The sequence below is a fragment of the Callorhinus ursinus genome, unplaced genomic scaffold, assembly GCF_003265705.2.
Source record: "Callorhinus ursinus isolate GAN/ISIS: 27379988/994484 unplaced genomic scaffold, GSC_fseal_2.0 scaffold18, whole genome shotgun sequence".
Classification (NCBI taxonomy): domain Eukaryota; kingdom Metazoa; phylum Chordata; class Mammalia; order Carnivora; family Otariidae; genus Callorhinus; species Callorhinus ursinus.
The window spans coordinates 16,925,497-16,951,341 of NW_027397080.1; the positions used below are offsets into that span (position 1 = coordinate 16,925,497).

At 51.0% G+C, this 25,845-nt stretch overlaps 2 protein-coding genes and 1 long non-coding RNA gene across 5 annotated transcripts; 2 read left to right on the forward strand and 1 right to left on the reverse strand.

The window, feature by feature from the left end:
* Nucleotides 1–233: 233 nt before the first annotated feature.
* KDF1 (keratinocyte differentiation factor 1) lies at nt 234–8,580 on the forward strand. Of its 3 annotated transcripts, XM_073903602.1 has the most exons (5): nt 315–379; nt 3,393–3,492; nt 5,670–6,737; nt 7,223–7,297; nt 7,862–8,580. In XM_073903602.1, the coding sequence occupies exons 3-5, from the start codon at nt 5,702–5,704 to the stop codon at nt 7,942–7,944; spliced, it is 1,194 nt and encodes a 397-aa protein (XP_073759703.1). In that variant the 5' UTR covers nt 315–379; nt 3,393–3,492; nt 5,670–5,701; the 3' UTR covers nt 7,945–8,580. The 3 variants fall into 3 exon arrangements, with proteins under 3 accessions (XP_025712492.1, XP_073759702.1, XP_073759703.1); XM_025856707.2 differs by lacking the exon at nt 3,393–3,492 and having other exon boundaries at nt 234–318; XM_073903601.1 differs by lacking the exon at nt 3,393–3,492 and having other exon boundaries at nt 256–379.
* A 1,137-nt stretch (nt 8,581–9,717) lies between these two features.
* NUDC (nuclear distribution C, dynein complex regulator) lies at nt 9,718–22,789 on the reverse strand. The gene is made up of 9 exons (XM_025856853.1): nt 22,578–22,789; nt 20,375–20,452; nt 12,866–13,069; nt 12,711–12,776; nt 11,802–11,921; nt 11,531–11,725; nt 10,613–10,696; nt 10,400–10,518; nt 9,718–9,991 (listed from the first exon to the last, which is right to left on the reverse strand). Exons 1-9 carry the CDS (start codon nt 22,656–22,658, stop codon nt 9,940–9,942), a joined length of 999 nt encoding a protein of 332 aa, XP_025712638.1. The 5' UTR covers nt 22,659–22,789; the 3' UTR covers nt 9,718–9,939.
* Nucleotides 22,790–23,041: 252 nt separating this feature from the next.
* LOC141374436 (uncharacterized) lies at nt 23,042–24,834 on the forward strand. Its single transcript, XR_012381327.1, has 2 exons — nt 23,042–24,150; nt 24,565–24,834. It is a non-coding gene; the product is annotated as an uncharacterized lncRNA (long non-coding RNA).
* The last annotated feature ends 1,011 nt before the right edge of the window (nt 24,835–25,845 follow it).

The window sequence follows — 25,845 nt, forward strand, 5'->3', positions numbered from 1 at the left end:
AGGAACTGGCAAGCTCTCCCCAGGTGCGCAGAGACTGCTAGGACTACCTGCCCATTTAACAGAAGAGGAGACTGAACCACCAGCGTCGGTCTACCCTGCCCGCTTCGCTTAGCCAGACCAGACTGAGCACCGCTTCTTGTCTGTAGGCCCAGCGCCCCAGCCTGGCCGCGGTGAACCACGCCCCCCCACCCCGCGCTCGGGGCAGGGCCTCTGCCCAGGTGCGCGGCGGCGTCGGCGGCAGCGCTTCGCGGAGGCAGGAAGTGTGTCCCCAGCGGCGGCCCGTGCAGCGCTCCCGCGAGACGCTCACCTGCGCTCCAGGTGAGCGGCGAGGGGGGCGGGGGGAGGGGCCGAGCCGGAGGCGGCTCACCTGGCGGGACAGGTAAGCCCCGCGCGGGCCCGTGGGGGGCGAAGCACGGCGGCACTGGTGTGGAGAGACCCCCGAGGCTACTCCTGGGCGGGGGAGGGTCCCGGGGCCGGTTCCTCGGGAGCCACCCTCCCACTTCCGGGGTGCGCGGGCCGGGCCGGGGAGCGGCCCGAGCGGGCGTCTGGGCTGGGCGGGCAGAATGTGTGGGGGGGGCCGCGGTCGCCCTCAGGGCTGCGCTGGCTGGGGGCGGGGGCCGTGCTGGCCGGGGGAGGCAGGGTCGGGAGGAGCCGGGGGGCCGTGCACACCCAGAGGAAAGGTGTCAGGGCAGGCGGGGGGCCCTTGCAGCTGGAGAGGGTGGTGGTCGCTCCGAGGGCACTGCTGGTGTAGGGGCTGTGCTGATCGGAGGGGCAGTGCCGGGGTCTGGTTCTCCCTTGCCTCGGGAGTAGGTGCCCCCGGATGCCGGAGTCGCGGGCTGAGCTTTTGGGGCAGGAAATGGAGGGTGCGGGGATGCCGGGTGAGAGAGCAGAAGGCTGTTTCCCGAGCAGCGCTGGGGTGCCCCTCTCGGCCGGGTGTGCAAGACTAGGCTGGGTACGGGGGTGGTGTCTGTCCTGGGGACCTTGGGAGGAGGGGGATGGTACAGAGACAGACCCCTGTGTGTGTGTCTTCTCAGGGACTGGGGAAGGGGAAGAGCATCAAGACAAGTTTGGTGAGGGCGGGCTTAGGACCTTCTGACTCTGAGGAAGATCCCTGCAGTGACTTGGGGCGCCCAGCGTCCAAGCCCCTCCCACGTGCCAGGCACCACACTAAGCAACATGCACGGAATATCTCATTTAAACCTCACAGTGGCCCAGGAAGATACTCCTCTCTCACTCCTCTCTCGCCTTTAAAGAGGAGAAAACTGCGGCCCAGAGTCTTGCTCCAGGCCACACAATAGGAGCAGGGGCCCTCCCCTCACTCAACCAAGTGACCAGTGTTCCTAGGGTTTGGGAGGTGGGGGCAGCAGCAGCTAGGGGAAGATAAAGCCTGGAAAAAATGGGCTGAGTTCAGGAGGGTTCTGGACCTAGAGGGGTGGGGGAAACTGAGACAAGCCATTGTCCTTACCCTAGGTCTTGCTCCCCACTTCTGTCTGTCTCACCCGCATTCCAGATGTGTGGCACAAAACAAAGTACATGGGCTCCAGAGTCTGGTAGAGCACAGTACAAATCCTGTTCCATCCCTTTCCAGCTGGGTGTCTCTGGGCAAGTCACTTCTGAGCTTCAGCTTCCTGATCTGTAAAGTGGAGTTATAATACTTACAGAGCAGGTGTGACTGTTAGGTAAAGTGAAAGTCCTCTTGGGCCATAGTCTGTTTCTGGCCCATTCACTGCTGTTTCCCCAGCATTTAGCACATTGCTGGGCACATGGTAGTGCTCAATAAATATTTGCTGGGTGAATTTAATGAATAGTAGCAAATCCTTAAGCCTTGGAGGTAGAGACGGAGTGACCCAGACCATCATCAGTAACCCCTTGATGTTTTTACAGACCCCAGGTACCCCAGAGCTCAGTGTGGTTCCAACAGTGTAGAGGCACCCAATCTCCTCATCCAAGGCCTGAGCCTGGAAGACTCAGGGCTTCCTCTGTGGTCCCTCCATGGGTACAGGCTTGTCCATGGAGCTGGCGGCTGGCCACTTTGCCCCCTTCCTCCCAAGTAATAGATGGGATGAGGTAGTGGGCAAGAATCTGGGCCAGGCTACTTGGGTACAAATAGATGTGTGGCTTGAACAGCTTACTTAACTTATCTGAGCCTTTCGATGTATAGTAATAATAATAACAACAACAATAATAATACCTGCGAATAAGGTTGTGAGAATTGGTATAATACATTCACAGTACATAGAACAATGTAAGCTGTCAATAATTAACTCATTTACTAGAATGCAGACTCCTGAGATTAGGGAATTTTGTCTGTTTCACCAAAAATTTGGTGTCCACCAAATTTAGAACAGTTCCTGGCATTCAGTAGGCCCTCACTAAATATTTGTTAATTGAGTGAATGAATGAGTCCATACTCACCCCCACATTGCTCAAACCAAGGCAAAAGTTTTTAACCACTAGCCTGTCTGGATCGTGAGGGACTTCCAAGTCATCTATTACAGTTTCTGTGTGCACACCTTTGGAGAGGGGGTTTCACTGTCCTTCCCCAAGCCTGCTGCTACCCCCACTCTGGTCAGCCTAGAGTCTAAGTCATTTTTCTCCCTACCCAATGGTCCTGGTTCTACTCTGAGGTCGCACAGAATGTGTCAGTCCCCTCAAGCACTTACTGTACCCAACCCTGTTCTGACACTGAGGCAGAAGGGAGTCAGACACAGTCCCTGCCCCTTGGGGTCATATAGGCTTATCTTCAAACAGTGGGTTCAAGGCTGACCCAGCTGACAGAGCCCAGCAGGAAGCTGTGAGGAGAGGGGCTCCCATCTGACTTGGGGAGCTGGAGGGGCCTTGGAGAAGGAGTGCTGAATGGGGCCAGAGGAGTGAATTCTATAATTGCGGGAATAAAGAATTCCTGTATCCTCTTACCAGTCGCATGGCTAACATTCCTTCCCTCCCTTTCTCTCTTGAGACACATGCAGCTTCTGATTTTCGTGGGAAACTTTTTAGATTAGCTTGCTGATATCATGCTCCAGTATATACTTCCTGAGAATAAGAACATTGTCTTATATAACCACAATCAAATTCAGGAAATTTGACATTGGCATATTCCTAGTAAATAATATACAGTCTACTTTAAAATTTCATCACTTATCCACATTATCCAGTTTCCTGTTTTTCCTCTTGATCCAGGATCCAATCAAGGATCATACATTGCATTTAGTTGTCATTCCCTTAAGTTGGACTTATCTGATGTCTCCTCATGATTATGTTTAGGTTATGCATTTTGGGCAGAAAATACTTCTTAAGTGATGTAGTATCCTTCTTAGTGCAGAGTATCAGGAGGCACATGATGTCAGTTCATCCCATTATTGATGATGTTAACTTCGATCGTTTGATTACAGTGGAATCTGCCAGGTTTCTCCAGATTTTTTAAGTTCTCCCTGGCTGCAGCAAGTAGAAGGGAATGGAGGTGGCCAGAATGGGAGCCTTGACAGTACCTGGGTGAGAGATGATCATGGTCCTGTTTGTTTGTTTGTTTTTTAAGATTTTATTTATTTATTTTGACAGAGAGAGACACAGCGAGAGAGGGAACACAAGCAGGGGGAGTGGGAGAGGGAGAAGCAGGCCTCCCACCGAGCAGGGAGCCAGATGCGGGGCTCAATCCCAGGACCCAGGGATCATGACCTGAGCCGAAGGCAGACGCTTAATGACTGAGCCACCCAGGCGCCCTGATCGTGGCCCTGTTTAAAGAGGTGGCATTTATTTGTCCAAAGCACATTGTCTGTTAGATCCAGAACTGGGACTAGAACACAGATATTCTGATGCCCACTCCCAGGCTCCTCACACATCACTAGTTCTAGGACCCCAATGCCATTAAATCAGGGATAAAAAGATAAGGGATCAGTGTTGCAGAAAATCCAGGTTGTTGTGTGGCAAACCCCTACAGGGATCGTGGACCTTCCACATATCACTACGTAATGTTCCCTGACTCCCTCAGGCATAGATATTCACTCCCATGATGCCTCCTATATCCTACACGTTACATCTTAGGAGCTTTTAAGCATCTGTTTTTCCTACAAAACTGAGTGAATCACAAGAACAGGGTCTCTAGTTTATTCATCTTTAGTTTTACAGCGCCTACGGGCTCAGTGATTATGGTATAAAGGAAGTCCTCACTCTGAGCCTGCTAGCAACCAAGTCAGGAAGGGAAAGAAGGTACATTTTGTGGCTTGGCTTTCTTGTCTAATCAAAGGAAGCAAAAGAGTGCTTGGTTTTAAATATTGCTAGGAGAGCAAATCTGAGCCGGTCTGAAACACTGACAGGGGAACTGTCACATGCCCATGACTGATTTAAAGGAAGAGGGGAAGGGAAGGTAGTAATGGTCAGGTTCTGTAACAAATCACATGGGAAGGCGTGTGTTGAGAGCCTCAGAGACTCTGTTGGGTAGGATTACCAACAGAGGGAATAAACTGGGGGAGACCACTCCCCAGAAAGTGAGATCTCGGGAGATTTTCTTTCCATGTGGTAAAACATTTTAAATTTTTTGTTACCATTTTAATTCTACAGTTCTGTGGCATTAAACACATTCACATTGTTGTGTGTTGTGTAACCATCACTACCATCCATCTCCAGAACTTTATCATCTTCCTAAAGTGGAACTCTACCCATTAAACGCTAACTTCCCATTTCCCCCTGCCTCCAGCCCCTGGCAACCACCATTTTACTTTCTGTCCTAAGAATTTGACTATTCTAGATATTTCATATAAGTGGGACCATACAATACGTGTACTTTGTGTCAGGTTTATTTCACTTAGTATAATGTCTCAGAGCTCATCTATGTTGTGGCACATATCAGAATCTTACTCCCTTTTAGGGCTGAATGATATTCTGTCGTATGTATACATCATGTTTTGTTTATTCATTCATCTGTCAGTGGACATTTAGGTTGTTTCCACCTTTTGCCTGTTGCAAATAATGCTGCTGTGTGGACACTGGCATACAAATGTCTGTTTCAGCCCCTGCTTTCCATCCTTTTGGGGGGTATATACCCAGAATTGGGATTGCGGGGTCCCATGGCCGTCCTGTGTCTAATTTTTGGAGGCACTGCTGTGCTGTCTGCCACAGCAGCCGCACCATTCTCCAAGGGCTCCTCCGTCTCCACATCTCCAGGGCCTGTCATTTTCTGCTTTTTCAATAGTAGCCATCCCACCACATCCATGGGTGTGAAGTCCCAGGACATTAAAAAAAATTTTTTTTAATTTTTATTTAAATTCAATCAATTAACATAGAATGTATTATTAGTTTCAGAGGTAGATGTCAGTGATTCATCAGTCTTATATAATACCCAGGACTTTTTTTTTTTTTAAAGGTTTATTTATTTATTTGAGAGGGAGGGGCAGAGGGAGAAGGAGAGAGAGAATCCCAAGCTGACTGTGCACTGAGCGTGGGACCCCAACGCGGGGCTTGATCCCGGGACCCTGAGATCATGACCTGAGCCGAAATCAAGAGTCAGACACTTGACTGACTGAGCTGCCCAGGCGCCCTGTCCCAGGAAATTTTGACATCTAGGTTAGACCAGAGACAGAATTTATTCTTTGGGGAGGGAGGGACACTAGGTGAGGGTTCATGGGCATAACTGCACCCTTGAACCTGACTCCTTCCTGGCCTCTCCTCTATAGGTGCCTGGCTGCAACAAATCATGCAATGAGCCATGCCCCGCCCTGGACACCCCCGCCCATCATCTGGGCCCCCACGCTTGGGACCCTGGGAACGGCCAACAGAACTATGCCTGGAGACTTTTGATGAGCCATCCCAACCCCCACCAAGCCGCCGCACCCGCAGGCCAGACCCCAAGGACCCTGGCCACCATGGGCCCGAGAGCCTTACCTTCATCTCTGGCTCTGCTGAGTCTGCTGCCGAGCCCCCAGCCTGTTGTCTGCTCTGGCGCCCCTGGGTGTGGGACTGGTGCCGGGCTGCCTTCTGCTTCCGCCGCTGCTGGAGTTGCCTCCAGCGGTGCGGGGCTTGCATGCGGGGCTGCAGCCCCTGCTTGTCTGCTGGGGACTCCCCTGAGGGGGCTGCTGAAGCCAACTGGGCCAAAGAACACAATGGAGTGCCCCCCAGCCCCGACCGTGCACCTCCCAGCCGGCGGGATGGCCAACGGCTCAAGTCAACCATGGGTAGCAGTTTCAGCTACCCTGACGTCAAGCTCAAAGGCATCCCTGTGTATCCCTACCGCAGCGCCACCTCCCCAGCCCCTGATGCGGACTCCTGCTACAAGGAGCCACTGGCTGAACCCCCACCCATGCGGCACAGCCTGCCCAGCACCCTTGCCAGCAGCCCCCGTGGCTCCGAAGAGTACTACTCCTTCCATGAGTCAGACCTGGACCTGCCCGAGATAGGAAGCGGCTCCATGTCCAGTCGAGAGATTGATGTGCTCATCTTCAAGAAGCTGACAGAGCTGTTCAGCGTACACCAGATTGACGAGCTGGCCAAGTGCACATCAGACACTGTGTTCCTGGAGAAGACCAGTAAGATCTCGGACCTTATCAGCAGCATCACCCAGGACTACCACCTGGATGAGCAGGATGCTGAGGGCCGCCTGGTTCGCGGCATCATTCGCATCAGTACCCGCAAGAGCCGAGCCCGCCCGCAGACCGCAGAGGGGCGCTCCATGCGGGGTGCAGCCCCTGCTGCTGCCCCTGATAGTGGCCACGAGACCATGGTGGGCTCAGGGCTCAGCCAGGATGGTAGGTGGGGTTCCACATGGCTGAAGGGCAGAGTGAAGGAGGCTCTGGCCATGGGAGGGCTGCACTGGGTCTGTGGCCACGGCGGGTCCACCCCTCAGCCAGTCCCTGCTCTCCTTTGTCCTTCTCCCTTTTCTCGACTCCTGTGTCCCCTAAGAGGACCCTCTGTCCCCGGCTACCACCTGCCAGAGCTTGCAGGCCTCGCCTGGTTAATATAACGCGATCCCATATGAATCTGGACCTCGGCCCTGGCCTAACCAAATCCTCCACCCAGCCACCACTGCAGACACACACACACAAATGCACACATGCACACACGCACGCACAGGCATGTGCACACGCAAGTCGTCTGTGTCTTTATTTTAAACATTGTTTCTCAAGCCTGGCCCAGGTAGGTGACCCCTCCCTCATCAGGCTGGGAGCTGAAGGGGGGGTAGGGTTAAAAAGGATGTGATAATGACCACTGCCCCCTCCTGTTCCCTCCCTAGAACTCACAGTGCAGATCTCCCAGGAGACCACTGCAGATGCCATCGCCAGGAAGCTGAGGCCTTATGGAGCCCCAGGTTTGGTCCTGACCTGATGAGTCAGGGGGCACCGCCCTCAGCACCACCCCCGCCCCCCGCCGCCATGCCCCTCTCCCAGCTTCCTCTGGGGTGGGTGGGGCTGGGATCAGAAAGGGACCAGAGGCCTTGAGCAGCCACAGACCCCATCCTAATCCTGCAAGCTGGCTTAAAGGGTTCACTTAGGAGACATTCAGGGAGCTGCCCCTGAACCAGCAGGGGGCAGGTGCTCCGAAGTTGCATCTCAGCCCCCCGCGTCACTGGGGAGGACAGTGAAGGGCGGAGGCCATCCATCAGTGCTGAAAAGACACCCCCGTGTGCATTCTGCTGCCTTCTTGGGCTTCCTAAGCTCCCAGGAGTGGGGTCACTACCCTTTAACAGACAGCAAGGCTGGGGCTCAGAGAGGTCAAGAAGCTGAGTGGGTCACCCGGCCAGGATCAGACTGAGATCAGACTGACCCAGGCTCGAGTCCCACTCTGCTCGTTCTCAGGAGGCTTCTCCCTGCCCGTGGTCCCTGGATGAGCTACTTCCCATCTCTGAGCCTGTTTCCTCTTCCCTTCCCCTCAGGATACCCAGCCAGCCACGATTCATCCTTCCAGGGCACAGACACAGACTCGTCGGGAGCGCCGCTGCTCCAGGTGTACTGCTAACCCCCACCCGCCCAGTATGGCCCACAGCTGAAGAGGGGAAGCAGGACCCCCTTTGGAGGAGGCTGGGCCACGCTGGCTCCTCCCACCTCGGCTGACTGGTTCCTGGACCATGTGCATTTCACTGGGCCATGGTGCCCACGTCACTCTGGATCCCTTGCTGGCCTGACCCCTGCCCGGGCCTGTTCCTTCCCGCCCACGGTCTTCAGGCAGCCTGGATCATGGAAAGCAAAGACTTAGGAATTACCTTCTGGGATTGAATCCCGGCTTTACCCCCATAAAATACACCCCATAACCAGTCATGCAAACTTCTCCCTCCACAGGATGAGGGTGGGGGGAGAGGGTGACAGCTCAGAGCAGCTTATCTTAAATGGATTGGGTCGGGGGGGGCAGGCAGGGCCTCTGTCTTGAATTCTGTGGGCAGTGCCCACTCCACCTTATGTTCTGTTGGTTCTTGGCTGATGTTCTATATCCTAACATGACCATAGTTGCAAGTACAAAGATAGATGACTGCCTGGTCATCTCGGCTGATACTGCCCTTTCTGTCCAATCTGCTTGACCAATACACACAGCAGGAGACAGGATAGAGCGCCCAGCCTGCCTTAGTGTTGTGGGGTCAAAGAAGGCTAAAATGAGAGCAAGAGCGTCCACCTCTCAGGTTCACTGTGAGTTCCAAAGAGCCAATTTCTGTAGTTTCTGTACCTGAGAAAGGTCTGACAAGTGGTTTCTGTCATTGTTGAGGTTCTAGGCAGGCCTACCCGGACTCCTGCTGCTGCAGTTCACCGCCTGCAGGTTGGCCTGCTTCTGGCCATCCCTGCCGTTTTCCCAAGTCTTAAGCATGGGTCAGCCCCCACCCAGCCTCAGACTTGAGGCTTCCTCCACCTCTCCCTGGTTCTAACAGAGCACTGTGGTCTACTGGGACCTTCTTGACCTTCCCAACTACCGTGGAGGGGGTCATTCCTTCATGGCTAGGAGGCTGGGGTTCAGAGGGGTCAAGGAACTTGTCACACAGCTAGTAACTCGCTCTGGACCTAGAAGCTGGCCTCTTGGCAGTTCTGCCCCAAAGCTGGCAAGCTCACCTGCTTGGGGCAGAAGCAGGGTCCCCTTGTTTGGACACAAGCCCAACTGGGTTCAGAAAGATCCTACTTGGCTACTCCTCACAGGAGTGTCTTGTTAGTCCTCTCAGCAATGACAGAGCAGGCCCACCAGACCACTCTTGACTAAACAAATTAGCTATCCAGGATCCCCACACCTCACCTTTTTATTGTCCCCACAGGCCCTTTTGGCAAGTGACAACTAGACAAACTGTACTCATCCAGCTCCCTATCAGACACACAGTACGGTCCCCTTGGGGGCTGTGACCACAAGGCCCAGTACCAGTGACAAAACTGGCCCCTTCCCTTCAGCTCTATCTCACCCACATCAAAGCCTCGCCAAGATTGAGAATGTCCACAGTGAGAAACTGTCTTAGAGATGAAAATGGAATCAAGTCCAGCTGGTCTTAAATTCTGCTGAGTCCTGGGCCCCTTTAAGAATCTGACATATATTCTGGTCCCTGTAACCAGAAAAACTCACCTTTGCTCAGTCACACACAGACTAAAAGCCTTGTTTTAATTCTCCCTTTTAAGTAATGAAAAACAGCCTTACACTGAAAAACAGTGTAAGGACTTGCTCTGGGTCACATGGCAGAATCTGGGCTAGAAACCAAGCCCCCAGCAGCAGCAATAAGAGAGGCCTGTCCCCCAGGGAAAGGCCAGAGCGAAGAGAAGACACAGGTGGAGTAAATAGTTTTAATGTGTAACAGTAGGCCAACTGGGGAAGATAAGACACCCCCCACAAGGCCCCAGCCCTTCTCCCATGATGCCCTGGGACTAGTGTGCCTGAGCCAGTCCCGTGCCTGCCCCAGCCCTGAAGCCCCCAAGTCCCAGGGGAGGGTAGGAAAAGAAGGTGGATGGCTGGGGGCTCAGCCCCAAGAGTTCAGGGAGGCAAACACGGGGCCTAGTTGAATTTGGCCTTGGAAAAATCCATTTCAGGATGCTGATCCATGAACCTGGGGAGGGAAAGTGGGAAGAAGGTAAAACAGGCCATCCCCTTCATCAAAGAGCCCCTTTCTCCCAGCCCCACAACATCAGGTCTAATTTCTTTAGAACCCTGAGCAACTTGGAGCCAGGCCAGGCAGTGCTAGGGCCTCAGGGTCTTCCTGTAGGAGGCAATGACTGCTTGTGTTATCCCTTCCTACCCCAAGGTGCCTTTGCCCTCAAGATGACCTCGGAAAATGATTAGGGTAGGCAAACTGAGGCTATAAATCCATAAACTTGGCTGGCTCATCCCAGAAGGGACAAGGCAGCTCCTGTGTCCTGCTCAGTGACCCACTCACTGCTGTCACCCAGGTCCAGACCCAACACCCACCTTCCCCAACCCCCCCCCCCCACCCCCGGCCAATCTCTGCATTGCTCACTTCTTCAGAATCTCCTGCTTTTTCTGCTCATCCGAGGTGGGCAGCCCCATGGACTTCTGCCTCTGGTCATACATCATCTTTTCCACCATGCTGCGGGTCTCACTGTCCAGGTCTGAGAGCTAAGGGCAGGCGGTAACAAAGATAGGTGAACTCTGGAGCCCCCTACGCCCTCACCTCCCAGCTGAAGCCCCCCTACAACCAGCCAGGGCTCACCTTGGAGTTCTCAGGGTTGATCTTCTTGGTATTGATCTCAGGGTCACTGGACACCAAGCGGCTCCACCACTCCATCTTGTTGATCTGTGAGGAGGGGAACCACCAGGGGCTGGGAGGTAGCTCCCTCTGTGCCCTAGGATGCACCCCTCACCCTTTCCAGAACCCAACTCACTCCCATCCACATCCTGTGCGGGGACCTAGGGTGCAGATGGGCAAGGCCTCTGCCTTCCCCAGTGGCTGGGGGAAACGGATGAGACCGTAACAAATCAGCATCATCGGGGCAAAAATAAAACAGAGGGAGCTATTCATCCAGGGTGGAGAGCGAGAAGTTAAGAGTGGCACCTGGGCTGGGCCTGAGGGACACACAGTACACCTGATGAAAAAGCAAGACAGGGATTTCAGCTTGAAGGAGGAGCAAGTACAAGGGCAGAGGTGAGGGAGAGGCAGGTAGGCTAGGAGAGGCCTTAGGTGCCAGGGGAAGCCTTCCTTGGACCCATGGCACTTAACAGAGACATTGCTTTACATTACATGCATTGCCCCGTCTCTCTGAGGGAATGAGCGGAGGCTTTCTGAGGGCAACTCTCTACATTTTGTCCACTGCCCTCTCACCAGCACTTAGAACACCCTCTGGCACATAGCAGGTATCCCCGTATCTGAACTGGAAGCATGTACAAACCACAGGAAGATGCTTCAGTACCAAAGACCTTCCATCTTAATTCCATCCCTACCTAGAGGGAGGAGCCTGGCAAATCTCGAGTTGCCCTTTTCCTGACTCTAAAATGGGACAGACCTACATTAAAAATCTGGTGCAGATTAAGCACGTCCGCTAGACCCCCAGCAATGGTCCCCAAGTGAATGAGCAGACACCTCCCTCCTTTCTCCACCAAGATGCAGGCCAGAAGGCCGCGGCGCTCACACCTTCTCCAGATGCACCGTCACCACCTTGCCGTCCTCGATGAGCCACGAGCTCTCCTCCACCTTCACCTCGTTGTAGAGCTCCCCGTCAATGACTGCCGGTTGCCCCTTGAGCCCCACTCGGAGGTGCCGCCGATGGATGTCCACCACCACATCCTTCCCCTTCAGCCGGAAGTTCACATGGAAGGGCAATGCCAGCTGCATGGGGCAGGAGAAGTCAGAAGGAGCCCCAGGCTGGCTCCCTAACCTCCTAACCCTAGCCGCGGCCACTTACGTCCAGCTCAGACAAGGTCTGGGTCCAGCGGTAATTGGGCAAGTCGGCCCCGTTGCCAAGGTTGGGCTTCAGTTTCCCTTTGTCTTTCTCCTCCTCCTCCTCCTCGTCCTCCTCAGCCTCCTGCTCACAGTTGGGGTGCTCAGCTACTTACCTGACAGGCACAGACTGTACCCCACTGAGCCAGGCCCAGGGCTGACCCTGGGCATACAGCCGCCAGATGAAACAGACCCAGTCCCTGCCCACTCCATGGCCCACTGGGAGCCACAGCTTCTGATCTCTGCCTGAGAGGAGCAGCATACCGTGTGACAAAGGACACAGCTGGGGAACAGTGACAGTCAGAGATGGACCCAGAGAACCTAGCTGGGGATCCAAGCCAAGGGACTTGGAAAGAAAGCCCGGCGCAGAACAGAAGGTCACAAGGTAGCCATGCGCATGGTTGTTCTAAAACAAAACCAGACTGCCCAACGATCAATTTTCTTCTTCTGTGTCTGTAGGGCTGAGACCCCTAGCGTCAGACCAGAAACTCTGGAAAGCCAAACGATTGGGAAGCTGGATTTGAGTCAGAGGGAGGAGCCCTGAGGGGCACATCCCCCAGATGTGTTCAGAGTAGCCCAACACACAGGGCCAGGCTGGGCCCACAGACCCCGGCCCGCCTGAATGATACCTGTCCAGGCACTGCCCTCTCTGGCTCTTGGGCTTTCCTACCAAGGCTTTAAGGCCAGTGGGTTGTTTTTTTAAAACCTGATCCTGTGGTCCGATGTCTATGAGTGGGATCTTGAACTCTGGGGAGGACCCCCACAGCTGAGGGAGAGGGCACGGGGGAGGCACTCTAGAGACAAGAGAAAGGCTGGAAGGTCCCTGGAAGTTCCCAAGCCCTGACTAGTCTCAGGCACCCCCAGTCCATCTCACCTGCTTCCCCAGTGAGCCAAGGCTGCCATTCTTGAGCTGGGCCTCATGATTCTCTGCATCTTTTTTCTGTGGCAAAGGGCACAGCAGTTGGCAAGAGCATCCTCGCTGCCAGTGCCAACAGGGATGGGGACTGGGGTGGGGGAGCCTGCTCTTACCCGGTCAATCTCCAGCTGCAGCCTCTCTGCCTCCTCATCAGTCAGCTCCTTGATCTGGGGCCCAGAGGTCTCGGACTTGGCCTCCTCGGCCAGCCTGGCTGCCCGCTCCGCCTTCTCCCGCCGCTCGGTCTCCTGCCGAGCTCTCTTCTCCCGCCGGGCCTTCTGTGCCAGCTGGTTATGGTGGTTGAAGGTCTGTGTGATGAGCTAGGGAAGGGAGAGAAGGTGATAAGGCACTGGGGCAGTGGCCAGTGTCCCAAGGCTTGGAGTCCAGTCCACCTCTATGTGCTGGATGCCTGGGCACGGCACTGTACTCAGAACCTCAGGTCCTCATCTATAAAACGGGGATCACACTGTACACAGCAATCGCAGAGTTATAATGAGAACACCTGCAAAGTACCTAGTGGGATAAACAGTGGCTATTTAAAACAACAGTCGAGGGGCACCGGGGTGGCTCAGTCGATTAAGCATCTGCCTTCGGCTCAGGTCATGATCCCAGGGTCCTGGGATGGAGCCCCGCATCGGGCTCCCTGCTCGGCAGGAGGCCTGCTTTTCCCTCTCCCTCTGCCTGCTGCTCGCTCGCGCTCTAATAAATAATAAATAAAATCTTAAAAAAGAAAAAAGTCTAGTGACTAAAAACACGGACAGTGAAGCCAGACAAGCGGAGTTCTCACCCAGGCTGTCACACACTAGCTATTGTATTTTTAGCAAAGGACTTAACCTGTAAGAGCTTCAGATTCCTCACCTGTGAGGATGAATCTCTGTACCTCACAGGGTTGTTGTGCTCAGAGTCCTTCCCTACAGAGCAGAACTGTTAGAAGCCAAACTCCAGCCTCCACCCAAGAGGCCTCCCCTGAGCTCACACGCCTGCACTGCCCAGCTCCTGACTGATCTCTTCCCCCACATGTACCTGTCTCCAGGACAGCAGACCCAGCCGTGCTGCCCTCAGCACCACGTCCGGAACTGCCAGATTAGCAGGGAGCCAGAGAGAGCTTTCTTGAGGGAAGAGGCTAGACTCCTCTCCTCAGCCTGCAAGCTATCAATGTCAAGTCCCTCCTCTTCCACTGTGCCTCCCTAGGACGCTTCCAACCCACATGCTGCTGGCTGTCCTCCCTGCTGCCCAGGAGCTACCACAAGACTGCTGCCGCTGTCACTATCTGACTGTGTGGCCTTGGACAAGGGAACGACTCTGACACCTTGTAAGCTCCATTTTCTCACCTGTCATGAGGATCAAACACAACAGACACTTACACAGGCTGGCACAGTCCTTGCCAAATCACAGCCACATACAAAGTGTTAGCTTCCCAACACTCCTTGCCTGACTTAGGCTAACCCGGTGTCAGCTGGTCAGTGGTGGGAACAAGTACATTCTCCACTATAAAAATACAATGGGAGAGACGGCTCACCTGTTTATACCGGTAGGTCTCCAGATGTGGTTCCCCACACACACAGCACCAGCATCATCTAGAATTTGCTAGGAACACTAAACTTCGACCCCACCCCAGACCTACTGAATCAAACATTCTGGGGTGGGGCTCAGCAGCCTGTATTTTTTTTAAATTTTTTTTAAAAGAGTTTATTTATTTGAGAGAGAGAATGAGAGAGAGAGAGAGAGCATGAGAGGGGGGAGGGTCAGAGGGAGAAGCAGACTCCCCGCTGAGCAGGGAGCCCGATGCGGGACTCGATCCCAGAACTCCAGGATCATGACCTGAGCCGAAGGCAGTCACTTAACCAACTGAGCCACCCAGGTGCCCCTGTATTTTTTTTTTTTTAAGATTTATTTGAGAGAGCGCACGTGAGCACACATGAGTGGGGGGGAGGGGAGAGATGGACAGAAGGAGAGAGAATCCTGAAGCAGACTCCCCACTGAGCACGGAACTCGATGCAGGACCCTGAGATCCTGACCGGAGCCGAAATCAAGAGTCGGCCGGGCCACTTAACTGACTGAGCCACCAAGGGGCCCCAGCAGTCTGTATTTTTTTTAACAAGCCCTCCCTGCCCAATTCTCAAGAAGACCAGAGAGTCACACCTAGATTGGAGTTCCCAGACTACTCCTTCTACCTGTGTGACCCTGAGGTCATCACTCTGTGCTCCTATTTCATTATTTTCAAAAGCAATCTTGCATAAGCTGTTCTTTGCCTACAATGTCCTTGTCCCTACCCCCAGGTCACCCGGCAATCTCCTGCTTATCCTCTAGAACCAGCTCCAGTGTCTCTGGAGCTTCACCTCTTTACCTTCAGCAGGCCCAGGAACACACCCAACTCAGGAAACCCAACCGTGTCAGCCCACACACTTGGAAGAGACCTTGCAGGGCACTCAGCACATGATCAGTGGTCAATTTACCATCTTCCAAACATCTCTGAGCCAGAGCAGGAGGGGGGGAAGGGTCTGTAAGAGCTGAGAGGCTTACGTGGGGCTCAGGGTCACCAAAGTCACCAAAGTCACCCATGGGCTCCTGGACCTAGGTTCTGGCAAATGTCCCATGGCTTCTCATTCATTTGATGCCAATTCCTCCTGCTACCTCGGAACTCCCAACTTCATGCCACACCGTGGTAGTTCCATACTCTACAAGGCTAAAGGCACCAAAAGCATCCCCCAAACCAAATGGGGTAACAAAATGGGGTTTCAGTGAAAGAGAAGTTGAGTCACCCGGAGGCCATTCTGCTGTCAGCAGAATCAGTCATGAGATAATTACGCCAGCGGAGGCTGTTCCACCACAGGGCCTTGGTCCCAAATCCCTAATCGGGAAGACCTTGAACTCAAGCCATTTGCCAACCAGTGGCCAAGGGGAGGCGGGAGCAGGGCCCTCCCCTCTCCCAGCTCCAGTGAATCATGTTACATCCCATTTGTCCTGTTCCTTCCTAGCTCCTGGAGGTTAGGTGAGGGCAGAGCTGAACCACCAGGCCCAGTCAAGGCCAATCACAGCAGCCTCTGACCCCTCCTCCCAATCTCCTCCTCCCAGCCTTACCCAGGCCCAGTCCCAGGCAGAGACCCCTGGGGGTGTGTAGCCTACTCTGTGGTGCCAACCAGCAGGCTGTCACAGAGCAAAGCATCTGTCACTGGACACATCTTCGGGAACCACAGCTCAGCAGAGTGGGAAAGGGATGAGGATGGTCATGCTAGTTCTAGAAGACAGGCCCCAGATTCTTAAGCGGGCATACTGAGCACAGCCTTTCCCTGACCGAGGCTGGGTGATCGCGGAGTAAAGAGTGGTTCCCACCAGCCTGGCCAGGAGAGACACCAAGAGGTATTTAACCTGAACATAGCAGGTGCTTGGAGGGGTGGGGTGTGTGTGACCCAACACATCTGAGAGAGAAAACACGCTCCTGTTCTAGAACTTCATTTAAATGAAATCATTCAGTAAGTACTCGTAAGTGTGTGTCTTCCTTTAAAAGCCTGAACAATATTCCATTAGATGCACTGTAAGTATATACGAGACTCTTTACTCCTCCATCAATGGGTGCTTGGACCGCTTTCAGCTTTTGGCTCTGTGCACAGTGCTGCTGTGAACATGGGTGTACAAATCTCTCAAGAACCTGCTTTCAATTCTTTTGGGAATGTACCTAGAAGCGGGATTGCTGGACCATACAGTTCTATTTTTAATTTTTTGAGGAAGTGCCATGCTGTTTCCCACAGCAGCTGCACCATTTTATATTCCCATCAACAATGCACAAATGTGCCAATTTCTCCGCACCCTCGCCAACACTTGGGAGTTTTCTGGTTTTTTATAGAAGCCATCCTAATGGGTGTGAGGTGATATTTCAGCATGGTTTGATTTGTATCTCTCTGATTAGTGATGTTGAGCTTCTTTTATAATAAAAAATTTTTAAAGAGCCACAATAATGCACTTTTATCAGAAATACCTGAAGATTACCCTTTTTGCCACATCCCTGTAAGCAACGGTTTTTGTGGGTCTTTTCTTTTTACACTTTCGTCAGTTTGGCAGGAAAAAAAGGACATTTCACTGTTTTATTTCTCCTAGATTTCCTAGATAACTAGTGAAGTTGGACATCTTTTCATATGCTCTTTGGATCTGCTATTCTTGGAATTGCCTATTTTTCTGTTTATCATTTTCTTGTCAATTTACAAGTTCCTACATATTAAATTAGTCATTAAATTTTCTGTCCTCTCCACTGAACACTTTTTCTAAATCTGTTTTCCAATTAACTTTATATGTCCCTTTTGCCAGACACACAAAGTTTTCAATGACTGAACAGGCAAAAAGCTACCTTTTCTTTTATAGCTTCCAGGTTTCTAATCTTGCAAGGCCTCCCCCACAGAAGATCATATGGTTTCCTAGCTTTCCTTAACAGACTCTTCTTGGTCTGCAATTTATTTTTACATATGAGTAAAACAGATGGTATACTTGTGGTTCTTTACAGATAAATAGCCAGTTGTAGGAGCAATGACTTATTCAATCATCCTTTGCCTACAGAACTGAATTACTACATCAGACGCGTACTGAATTCTCATGTGCTAGACTTTTTCTGGGTTCTCTATTCTGCTTCACTGTTCCATTTGTCTCTTCCTATGTCAATAACACACGGATTTGATCATTATGGCTTTCCTCAAATCCACAATCCCTTATCCATAATTCCTAGCCCCAAAAGCTATAGAAATTATAAAACTGTTTTTGAAATTATAAGTTTGTGGCATGAAGGTATTTATAGTCTTCTTATCTCCCACTTGGTATGAATATTGATAGACGTTTCTCTACAGAAATACTAATGCTTCATTACAGGATGCTGCTCCTAACTCACACAGCACATGTTACACACGTTACTACACTGTAACAAATTACCATATGTATAGTATATGCACCGTTATCACCTCCTAAAATCCAAAGAATTCGAAATCCCAAAACACATCTGCACCTAAGAGGTTCAAAAAAAGGACCACGGGGGCATGTGGGTGGCTTAGTCGCTTAAGCATCTGCCTTTGGCTCAGGTCATGATCATAGGGTCCCAGGACTGAGCCTGCTTCTCCCTCTCCCTCTGCCTGCCACTCCCCCTGCTTGTGCTCTCTCTCTCCCCGTCAAATAAGTAAAATCTTAAAAAAAAAAAAAAAAAAAAGGGATCATGAACTTGGGGCACCTGGGTGGCTCAATTGATTGGGCGTCAACTCTTGATTTCAGCTCAGGTCATGATCTTGGGGTCATGGGATCAAGTCCCAAATCAGGTTCCCCACTCAGCAGGGAGGCTGCGTTTCTACCTCTTCCTCTCCCTCTGTCCCTCCCCTCATGAGCTCTCTCTCTAATAAATAAATCTTAAAAAAACAAAACAATGTTTTTTGTCTCCACCATGAATTTGTATTCTCAAACGTCAGCCACTTCATCTACGTGACCTTTTTTTATCCTCACAACAGCCCTATGAGGTAAGGATTAAGACCCCTTTACAGGTAAGAAAAAATGAAGCTCAGAGAAAAAAATGATTCACCCAATGCCACACAACTGCTGGGGGGGGGGGCGGTGAAAGACCGGGGACTGGGATTCCAGCTCACATCTGCCTAACTCCAGAGCCCATGCTCCTGACCAGTGCACTTGAAAATGATGTATCTGGTGGCCTGCACACAGGAGGCACTCAATATAAAAGTTACTGTGTTACAAATGGAGACTAGGTGAGAAGGCTGGACAGGTTTCTGCCTGCCCGCAAGTCTGACCAACCTCCTGGGGAAGAGCTTTGTTTCTAAAGGAATGAAAAACCAAAGAGCATGACAAGGTCTAAGAGGGGACCAGCAGACATCCAATACGTGGCAGCTACCATCATCCCCATACTTCTAAAATACCACTTTTAAGATTTTATTTATTTATCAGGAGGGCAGAGGAATAGTGAGAGAATGTCAAGCAGACTCTGAGCTGAGCACGAAGCCCAACATGGAGCTTGATCTCATGACCCTGAGATCACAACCAGAGCCGAATCCAAGAGTCAGACACTTAACTGACTGAGCCACCCAGGCGCCCTAATACCTCTTCTTTGTATCACTCACCGCTCTCCCTTCATCCAGCTCACTCATCCTTCATCCTTCAAGCACCACAGCCTCACAGCTGACACCTAGCTGTCAGCCTAGGTTAGTCCCCATTTAATGCTCCCAGGTCTCCTCCCTAACACCCATGACTTCTTCATTTTTTAGGGGCCGGGGGCAGGGTGCTACACTGTGAGATCCATGAAAACAAAGACCATGTCTGTATTCATCTCTATAATCCCAAAGGGTCTGGCATAATACCTACCACAAACAAAGCATCAAGTGTTCGATAAATACTCATTGAACAAATGAATGACTATTATAAGGCAGTCTGGCCCACAGAAAAACAGGAGGTGCTGGTGCTAACACAGAAAGAATATATGAACCAGAAGGGGCCTACAGGTCAAAAAATCCACCTTCTTCCGTTCTGCAGACATGTAGATTGAAAGAACCAGAGAACTAGTGGGAAATCAACCAAGCCACACAGCTGGGCCAAGATCCCCGGACGCTCCACTCCCAGGCTAGTGTGTCTATAACAGAGTAGCCTCAGATCATGGTGGGATGCATGCATGAGACAGCATGGCAGCTAAGCAGACCCCTGAAGCCACAGAAAGCAGTTTGCAAAATGTCTCCTTGTTACTATGTCTCTAAGTGAAAACAAGTATCAAGGTCCTAAAAATCACTGTTCAATGAGGTAACCTTTTCATGACATACCAAGCTGCAAAAATATAATTACAACCTAAGGAATCAAAAGAAAGTTCAAGGTCTCAGAGCCTGTAGCACAAAATGCAATTCCCAAACCCGTGAATTTTGGGTCACAGTGTCTGGGAATACTGGGACTGGCTGGCTTTAAGTTTTTCTGTATTTGTTTTCTAAGCTCAATTTCTAACATTTGCCCACTCTCATCTCCAGCTAGGTAATCAGATAAAACCTCCTTGATGGAAAAGGAACCAAGAAGCGTGGTGTCAGGGGCAGAAGGCAGTTTTACAACAGACTCTGGTTCCCACCCTGGCTCTTCTACAACTTAGCTCAAGACTTTGGACAAAGTCCCACTGCCCGGGTAGCACAGTCCGTTAAGCATCCACTCTTGGTTTCGGCTCAAGTTGCGACCTCAGGGTTGTGAGATCGAGCCCAGCATCAGGCTCCATGCTCAGCTTGGAGTCTGCTTAAGACTCTCACTCTGCCCTTCCTCCCCAGCTCATGTATGTGCATGCGTGCACACTCACTCTCTCAAATAAACAAATAAATCTTAAAAAAAAAAAAAAGACTTTGGACAAAGTGCCAAACACTTTGAGCTAATTTCCTCATTTGCAAAATGGGAATAGTAACACCTGCCCGTCTCAAGCTGAAGGATCACAGGAAACAGGGGTAGATAAAGCACCTGGCAAGGAGAGGGGCTTCAATACACAACAGTTTACTTCCCTTCCCCGACTCTTTGCCCTTGGCATTTTTACTTCTGCTGAACGTTATTATTAGGCCAAAGGAAGATGAGGTGAGCCTTCCTTCTGAAGAAACAGAGGCTCCAAAGGGACAGCAGGCCCCAACACTCACCTTCTCTGCCATCCCCTCTTCTCCTCCAACAAAAAAGTCTGTTTTGCGTCGAAGGAAGCTGAAGAAAGTGTTCACAAGCTGAAAAACAGAAGGAGACTGAAGCTGTGGAGATGCCGCACTGGGAGTCCCTCAACTGCACAGAAATCAGATTCTAGTCCAGGAGGGAGCTTGAGACTAGACTGTTTCACCCTGAGCCTCTCATCGGAGGAGACAGCCTCCCCCAAAGGGCCCTACCTTAGTCACTTCCACTAGGAAGCCTATCCTAACCTTATTTAGATAGCCTGAGAGGCAGATTTTTCATTTCTCCTGTATATGTGTACATGCATTTCACATTCCTTGAGGCTCTCAAAACAGCCTAAGGATATAGAACACTCCTCTGCATCCAGGGCTTGAAATACCTAGGCCCAGTTTTCCTTCCAGATAGTAAAAAGTCCATCCAGACTGGCACTGGCTGAGTTACTAGGGCAGAGTCGAAAAGAGGGGAGCAAATGAAGCCACTTCAAAGGGTAAAACCAACTAACTGGTGGGTATACCAGAGTTTCCAAGTGGTTAAGCATATGGGTTTGAGTATCAGACTGATACATATTAGCTGTCATCTTGGAGAAGTTTCTTAACTCTAAAACAGAAGTAGCAACAACACCTATTTCTAGGAACATAGTGAGGATCAAATGAGATACCACAGGTGAGGGCCTTTAGCAGTGTCTGGCCCAGAGCAAAAGACCTCCTGCCAGAGTGAACTCCTCACACGTAGGTACCATGAACTATGGCTTATTCATCCCCAAAGCCTGGCACCAGATCTGGCTCAGCGTATATGCTCAGTAAAACTACTGAATGAAAAGATCTACTGGTGACCTAGAGTTAGCATATACAAGCCCTTTTATTTGCCCAAATGAGTGGTTTTAAGGCCGATGTTAGAACTTATCTCCATGGTTTGAGTTTCTACTTCTAGATACTTTTTGATTCACTCAAAAATGCACTCCCAAATCCAATTTGGAGTCAACAATTTAGGAGGATGGGGGAGGGAACCTTTACACACACGCAAATTAGTAACTCTTCCCACCTAAAAGGGCTTGGGAGCCCTTGGTCTCCACCGGTACCTGGGTAAAAGAATGGGAACGGAAAAGCTCAAAGAAAACTCGTTCCCAGTGAGACAAAGAATCAGCAATGTACTGTGGAAAGCAAACAGGCCTAAGGAATCTGGTCCTAAGTCAGGAGCCTGTTGGGTGATTTTGGGCAAGTTCCTTTGGTTTCTTTTCAGAATGAGAGTTCTGGAACTGATCTTGATAGGCTTTTCTACTTCTAACTTTCCATGTTTTGGGTCCAAAAAACCAACTCCAGAATCTATACCAGTTGGTCTGTGTTATTGCATGGTCAGTATGCATGAATTATGCTTTTGAAAAGCTCTTTTTAAGCTCCATCAGGGCAAGGACAGATTTCTGCTCACATCTATGTAGCCAGGACCCAGTCCGGTGAGTGTCTGGCACTCATCACTCAACAAGTATTTGTTGAATGAACAAACCTGATTATTGAGAATTCCTTACTGTCCTTCACGTCAAGACACTACTCTCCTCACTGCTCAGAAAATAAGGGACTCGTAGCTCTGTCTCAAAGACAAAGGAACTGAGGCTTGCAGACGTGGAAAGGTCCCTTGTGGGTAGGTGGTAGAAACAAATTGTGAACCCAGGCTTCCTAGTCCCCATTCAAGGCCTGAAAGAACCACGTGCTAACATCACACCCCCCCCACCTCCACCCCCACCCCCCCACACACATTCGTCAGCTCGGTCCAGGTCTTGGTAGATGCAAATCCCAAAGACTGGGAGGGTTCAGCTTAAGAACTGCTCTTCGCCGGCGGCCATCAGAGGGGGAAACGAGGCCGGAAGCATGTGTGAGACTGGGGGACCGGCTACGGGGGGAGCTGCGGGTTTTCCAGGGCCGCGTTCGGAGACACAGGAATTGCTAAGACAGGAACTAGTGAGCGGCGCCGGGGACCCGGGACAGAAACGAATGGGGCCTGAAGTGCGGTGGGGAGGCCAGACCGGAAGCTGGGACACGGTGAGAATGGAGGAGGAATCCCAAGAACCCGCGAGGCCCGGGGGTGGATCTAAGCCCCCGAAGACAGGGAAGTGGAGCGAGCGTGGCTAGGGCCGCGCGGGTGGGCGAGCGCCGCAGGACCAGGCCAGGCCGACGCCGCGCGGGCCGTTACCTCCTGCACGCCGCCCTCGTGCTGCTGCGCCATGGCCAGCAACATGCCGTCGAACCGCTCCTCCTCCTGCTCTCCGCCCATCGCGCCTGCCCCTAGCCACGCTCCGAGATCCCAGCTCCTCACTCGCGTCCCGCGCTCTCCCTGCTCCTTCGGGTAGTGTCCGGCCCAACGGCTCCAGTCGTCCGCCTTCCGCAGCGGAGCCGGAAACACGCACGCGCCGCACCGCCCAGGCTCGCCTTCTCGACCTCTCTTCCCGCCTCCCTCCCGGCCCGCGACCATTGACCGCGCGGCAAACAGCCCGCTTCACCAACCATTGGTCGACTCGCTGAGCCAATCGAGGAGCGCGTCCAGGAGGCGGTAGGCGGAGCCGAGGGTCCCGGAGTTTGGCGTGAGTTGCTATGGTCACCAGATGCTTTGGAGCCTTCCAGAAAACCCTGAGCTACGATCTGGTGGGGTTGAAAGTTAAAAAGGGATAAATGGCGCCTCCGCCTCGAGAGTGACTTAACATTTTATAGAACGGTGGAGCTGAAAATGTCCTTAGTTATCTCCTCCAATGCTTCCATGAGGCAATGGAGGCCCAGAAAGAAGGGGCTTGCCTAAAGGACAGCCTACCTCCGTCATCATCACAGAATCGCCAGGACCAGCTTCTTGGAATTACAAACTACAGTCGCGCGGGCCTCGGTCTTGGAAGTGCTCCGTGCTTGGTTTTAGTGTTCTTCTGATGCAGTCCTGAAAATCTTAATTTTTGAACAAGAGACAACACGTTTTGCACTGGGCTCTGCAAGTTATGTAATGGTTGCTGTATTCGACCTTCACTCCTGTTAATGTGGGGGACATGTCCCAGCCATCTAAGGCCAGCCCCTCCACTTTTGCAGTGAATTTCATCATCATTGTCTTTTCAGAGATTCTACCCTTGTTATTAACCTTTTTTTAAAATTTCCTGCATCAAAAATGTCTTTCTTCTGGATCATTCCCCTCAACTTACAAACATGCTCTAATGTCACTTATTTTTTTACTATTCTGTGAGCCCCTTTTCTCTTTCTACCACCCCAATTTTCAGTTCTCATTTTCAGCAAAAGTTGAAAAGATTGCTATACTTGTCTCTTCCCTTTGTTACCTTCCATCTTTCCTCAATTTATTCTAATTAGTTTTTTCTTAAAAGACTCTAGCCAAGGGTATAATGACCTTTTATTGCCAAAGTCCATGGACCACTATTATTTTCCTCAACTTCTCAACTGCATTTGACACAGTTTGCCCCTTCTTTTAGAAACACTTTTTTTGGGGGGGTGCCTGGGTGGCTCACTTGGTTAAGTGTCTGCCTTCAGCCCAGGTCATGATCCCAGGGTCCTGGGATGAAGCCCCTGGGTCAGGCTCTCCGCTCAGCAGGGAGCCTGCTTCTCCCTCTCCCTCTGCCTGCTGCTCCCCCTGCTTGTGCTCTCTCACTTGCTGCCAAAAAATCTTAAGAAATAAACACCTTTTTTTCCCTTTAGGCTTCTGATACAGAATTGTGTTCCCCGAAATTCATACGTTGAAGCCCCAATGTGACAATTTGGAGTAAGGGCCATTTAAAGAGGTAATTAAGGTTGAATGAATTCATAAGGGTGGGTCCCTAATCCCATCTGAAAGCGTGTCCTTACAAGAAGAGGAAGAGATCCCCAGGAAATCATTGGTACACAGAGGAAAGGCCATGGGTGGCAGCCTTCTGCAAGCCAAAGAGAGAGGCTGCAGGAGAAAGCAAACACCTTGATCTTGGACTTCCGGCCTCCTGAACTGAGAAACTATGTTTCTGTTGTTTAAGTCACACAGTCTGTCGTATTTTGTTATGCAGCCCCAGCAAACTAATAGAGCTTCTGTGTCACCACCCTGACCTGGTTTTCTTCCCACTGCGCTAACACTCTTTCTCAGTGTCCTCTTCTACCTAGACCAGTAAATGCTGGCGGCTCTGTTCTTTGCTCTCTCCTCTTACCTCCTTACACTTTCTCCTTAGGTGATCTCATGGTATCTTGGGCCCAGACCTCACCAGAGCTCCTGGTTCTTCTATCTCACTACCTCCTGGACAACTCCGCTTGATGACTGATAGGTATCTCAAAACTTACATGGCATTGGGAAGATGAAAAAGTTACGGAGACGGATGGGGGTGATGGTTGCACAATAATGTGAAGGTACTTAATGCCACTGACCTGTATACTTAAAAATGGTTCAAATGGTAAATTTAATGTCATGTATATTTTACTACAATAAAAACATTTATAACTTTTATGAGACAATTTGAAATTTGAACTCTGACTAGATATTTGATTATATTGAAGAATTATTGTTTTTAAAAAAACTAACATGGCCAACATCGATATTTCCCCCCACACACACAAATTAATTCCTCCCAAGGTCTTCCCCACTGAGTCAAATGGCCTCTTCTAACACCAATTTGCCAAACTCCAAAGCTCCACTCATCCACCCATTTGCACAGGCCAAAACCTAGTCTCATCTAATCCATTAGTGGTCTTGTCAGCTCTTCTTCCCAAGTATATCCTCTGTCCGTCCCCTTCTCACCTTGCCGTGTGAAGCAAGGAGCTGTTGTCACTCTAGTCCAAAACAGCATCATCTCTCGCATCCTAGCTTGTCTCCTTACCTCCTTTCTTGTCTCTTTCTGGTCCATCCTCCATCCAGCAGCCAGAGCAATTATTCTAAAAGATAAGGCATATCTTGTTACTCTTTTGCTTAAAATTAGCCCTTATGGATTGCCATTGCATTCAGGATAAATTCCAAACTTCCAACCATGGCTTCTGACGAGTGACACCATCAATGTGCTGCCCACCTCTCCGGACACATTTTGTCCCACGCTCCCCTTCACTCACCAGGCTCCCTCCTCATTGGCTTCTTTTGCTTCCTCAAATGCTCTGTCCTAGTTCTGAGGCCTTTGCCAGTCAACTCCTTTCTATCCATCAGGTCTCAACTGAAATGCCACTTCTGTGAGAACTGTACGAAACTTGATATGCAGATTAAGTCTCCACCTCCATGACTCTTGCTTTCAAAGTGCTTCATGCTCATCCTCTGTAATTACTGACTACATTGAAACATACAATTAAGAAATTTTGGTTCATCTCCTCTCACTGAAATATAAATTTCATGAAAGATAGTACCTGTTTGATACATCTGAACATTCAGCTCAGAACCTCAAACATTGTAGAGCCTCAGTAAATATTTAGGGAATGAATAAGTGGTCTTTGCCTGGTACCATTGAATCTCATTATACAACTTATCAATAAAT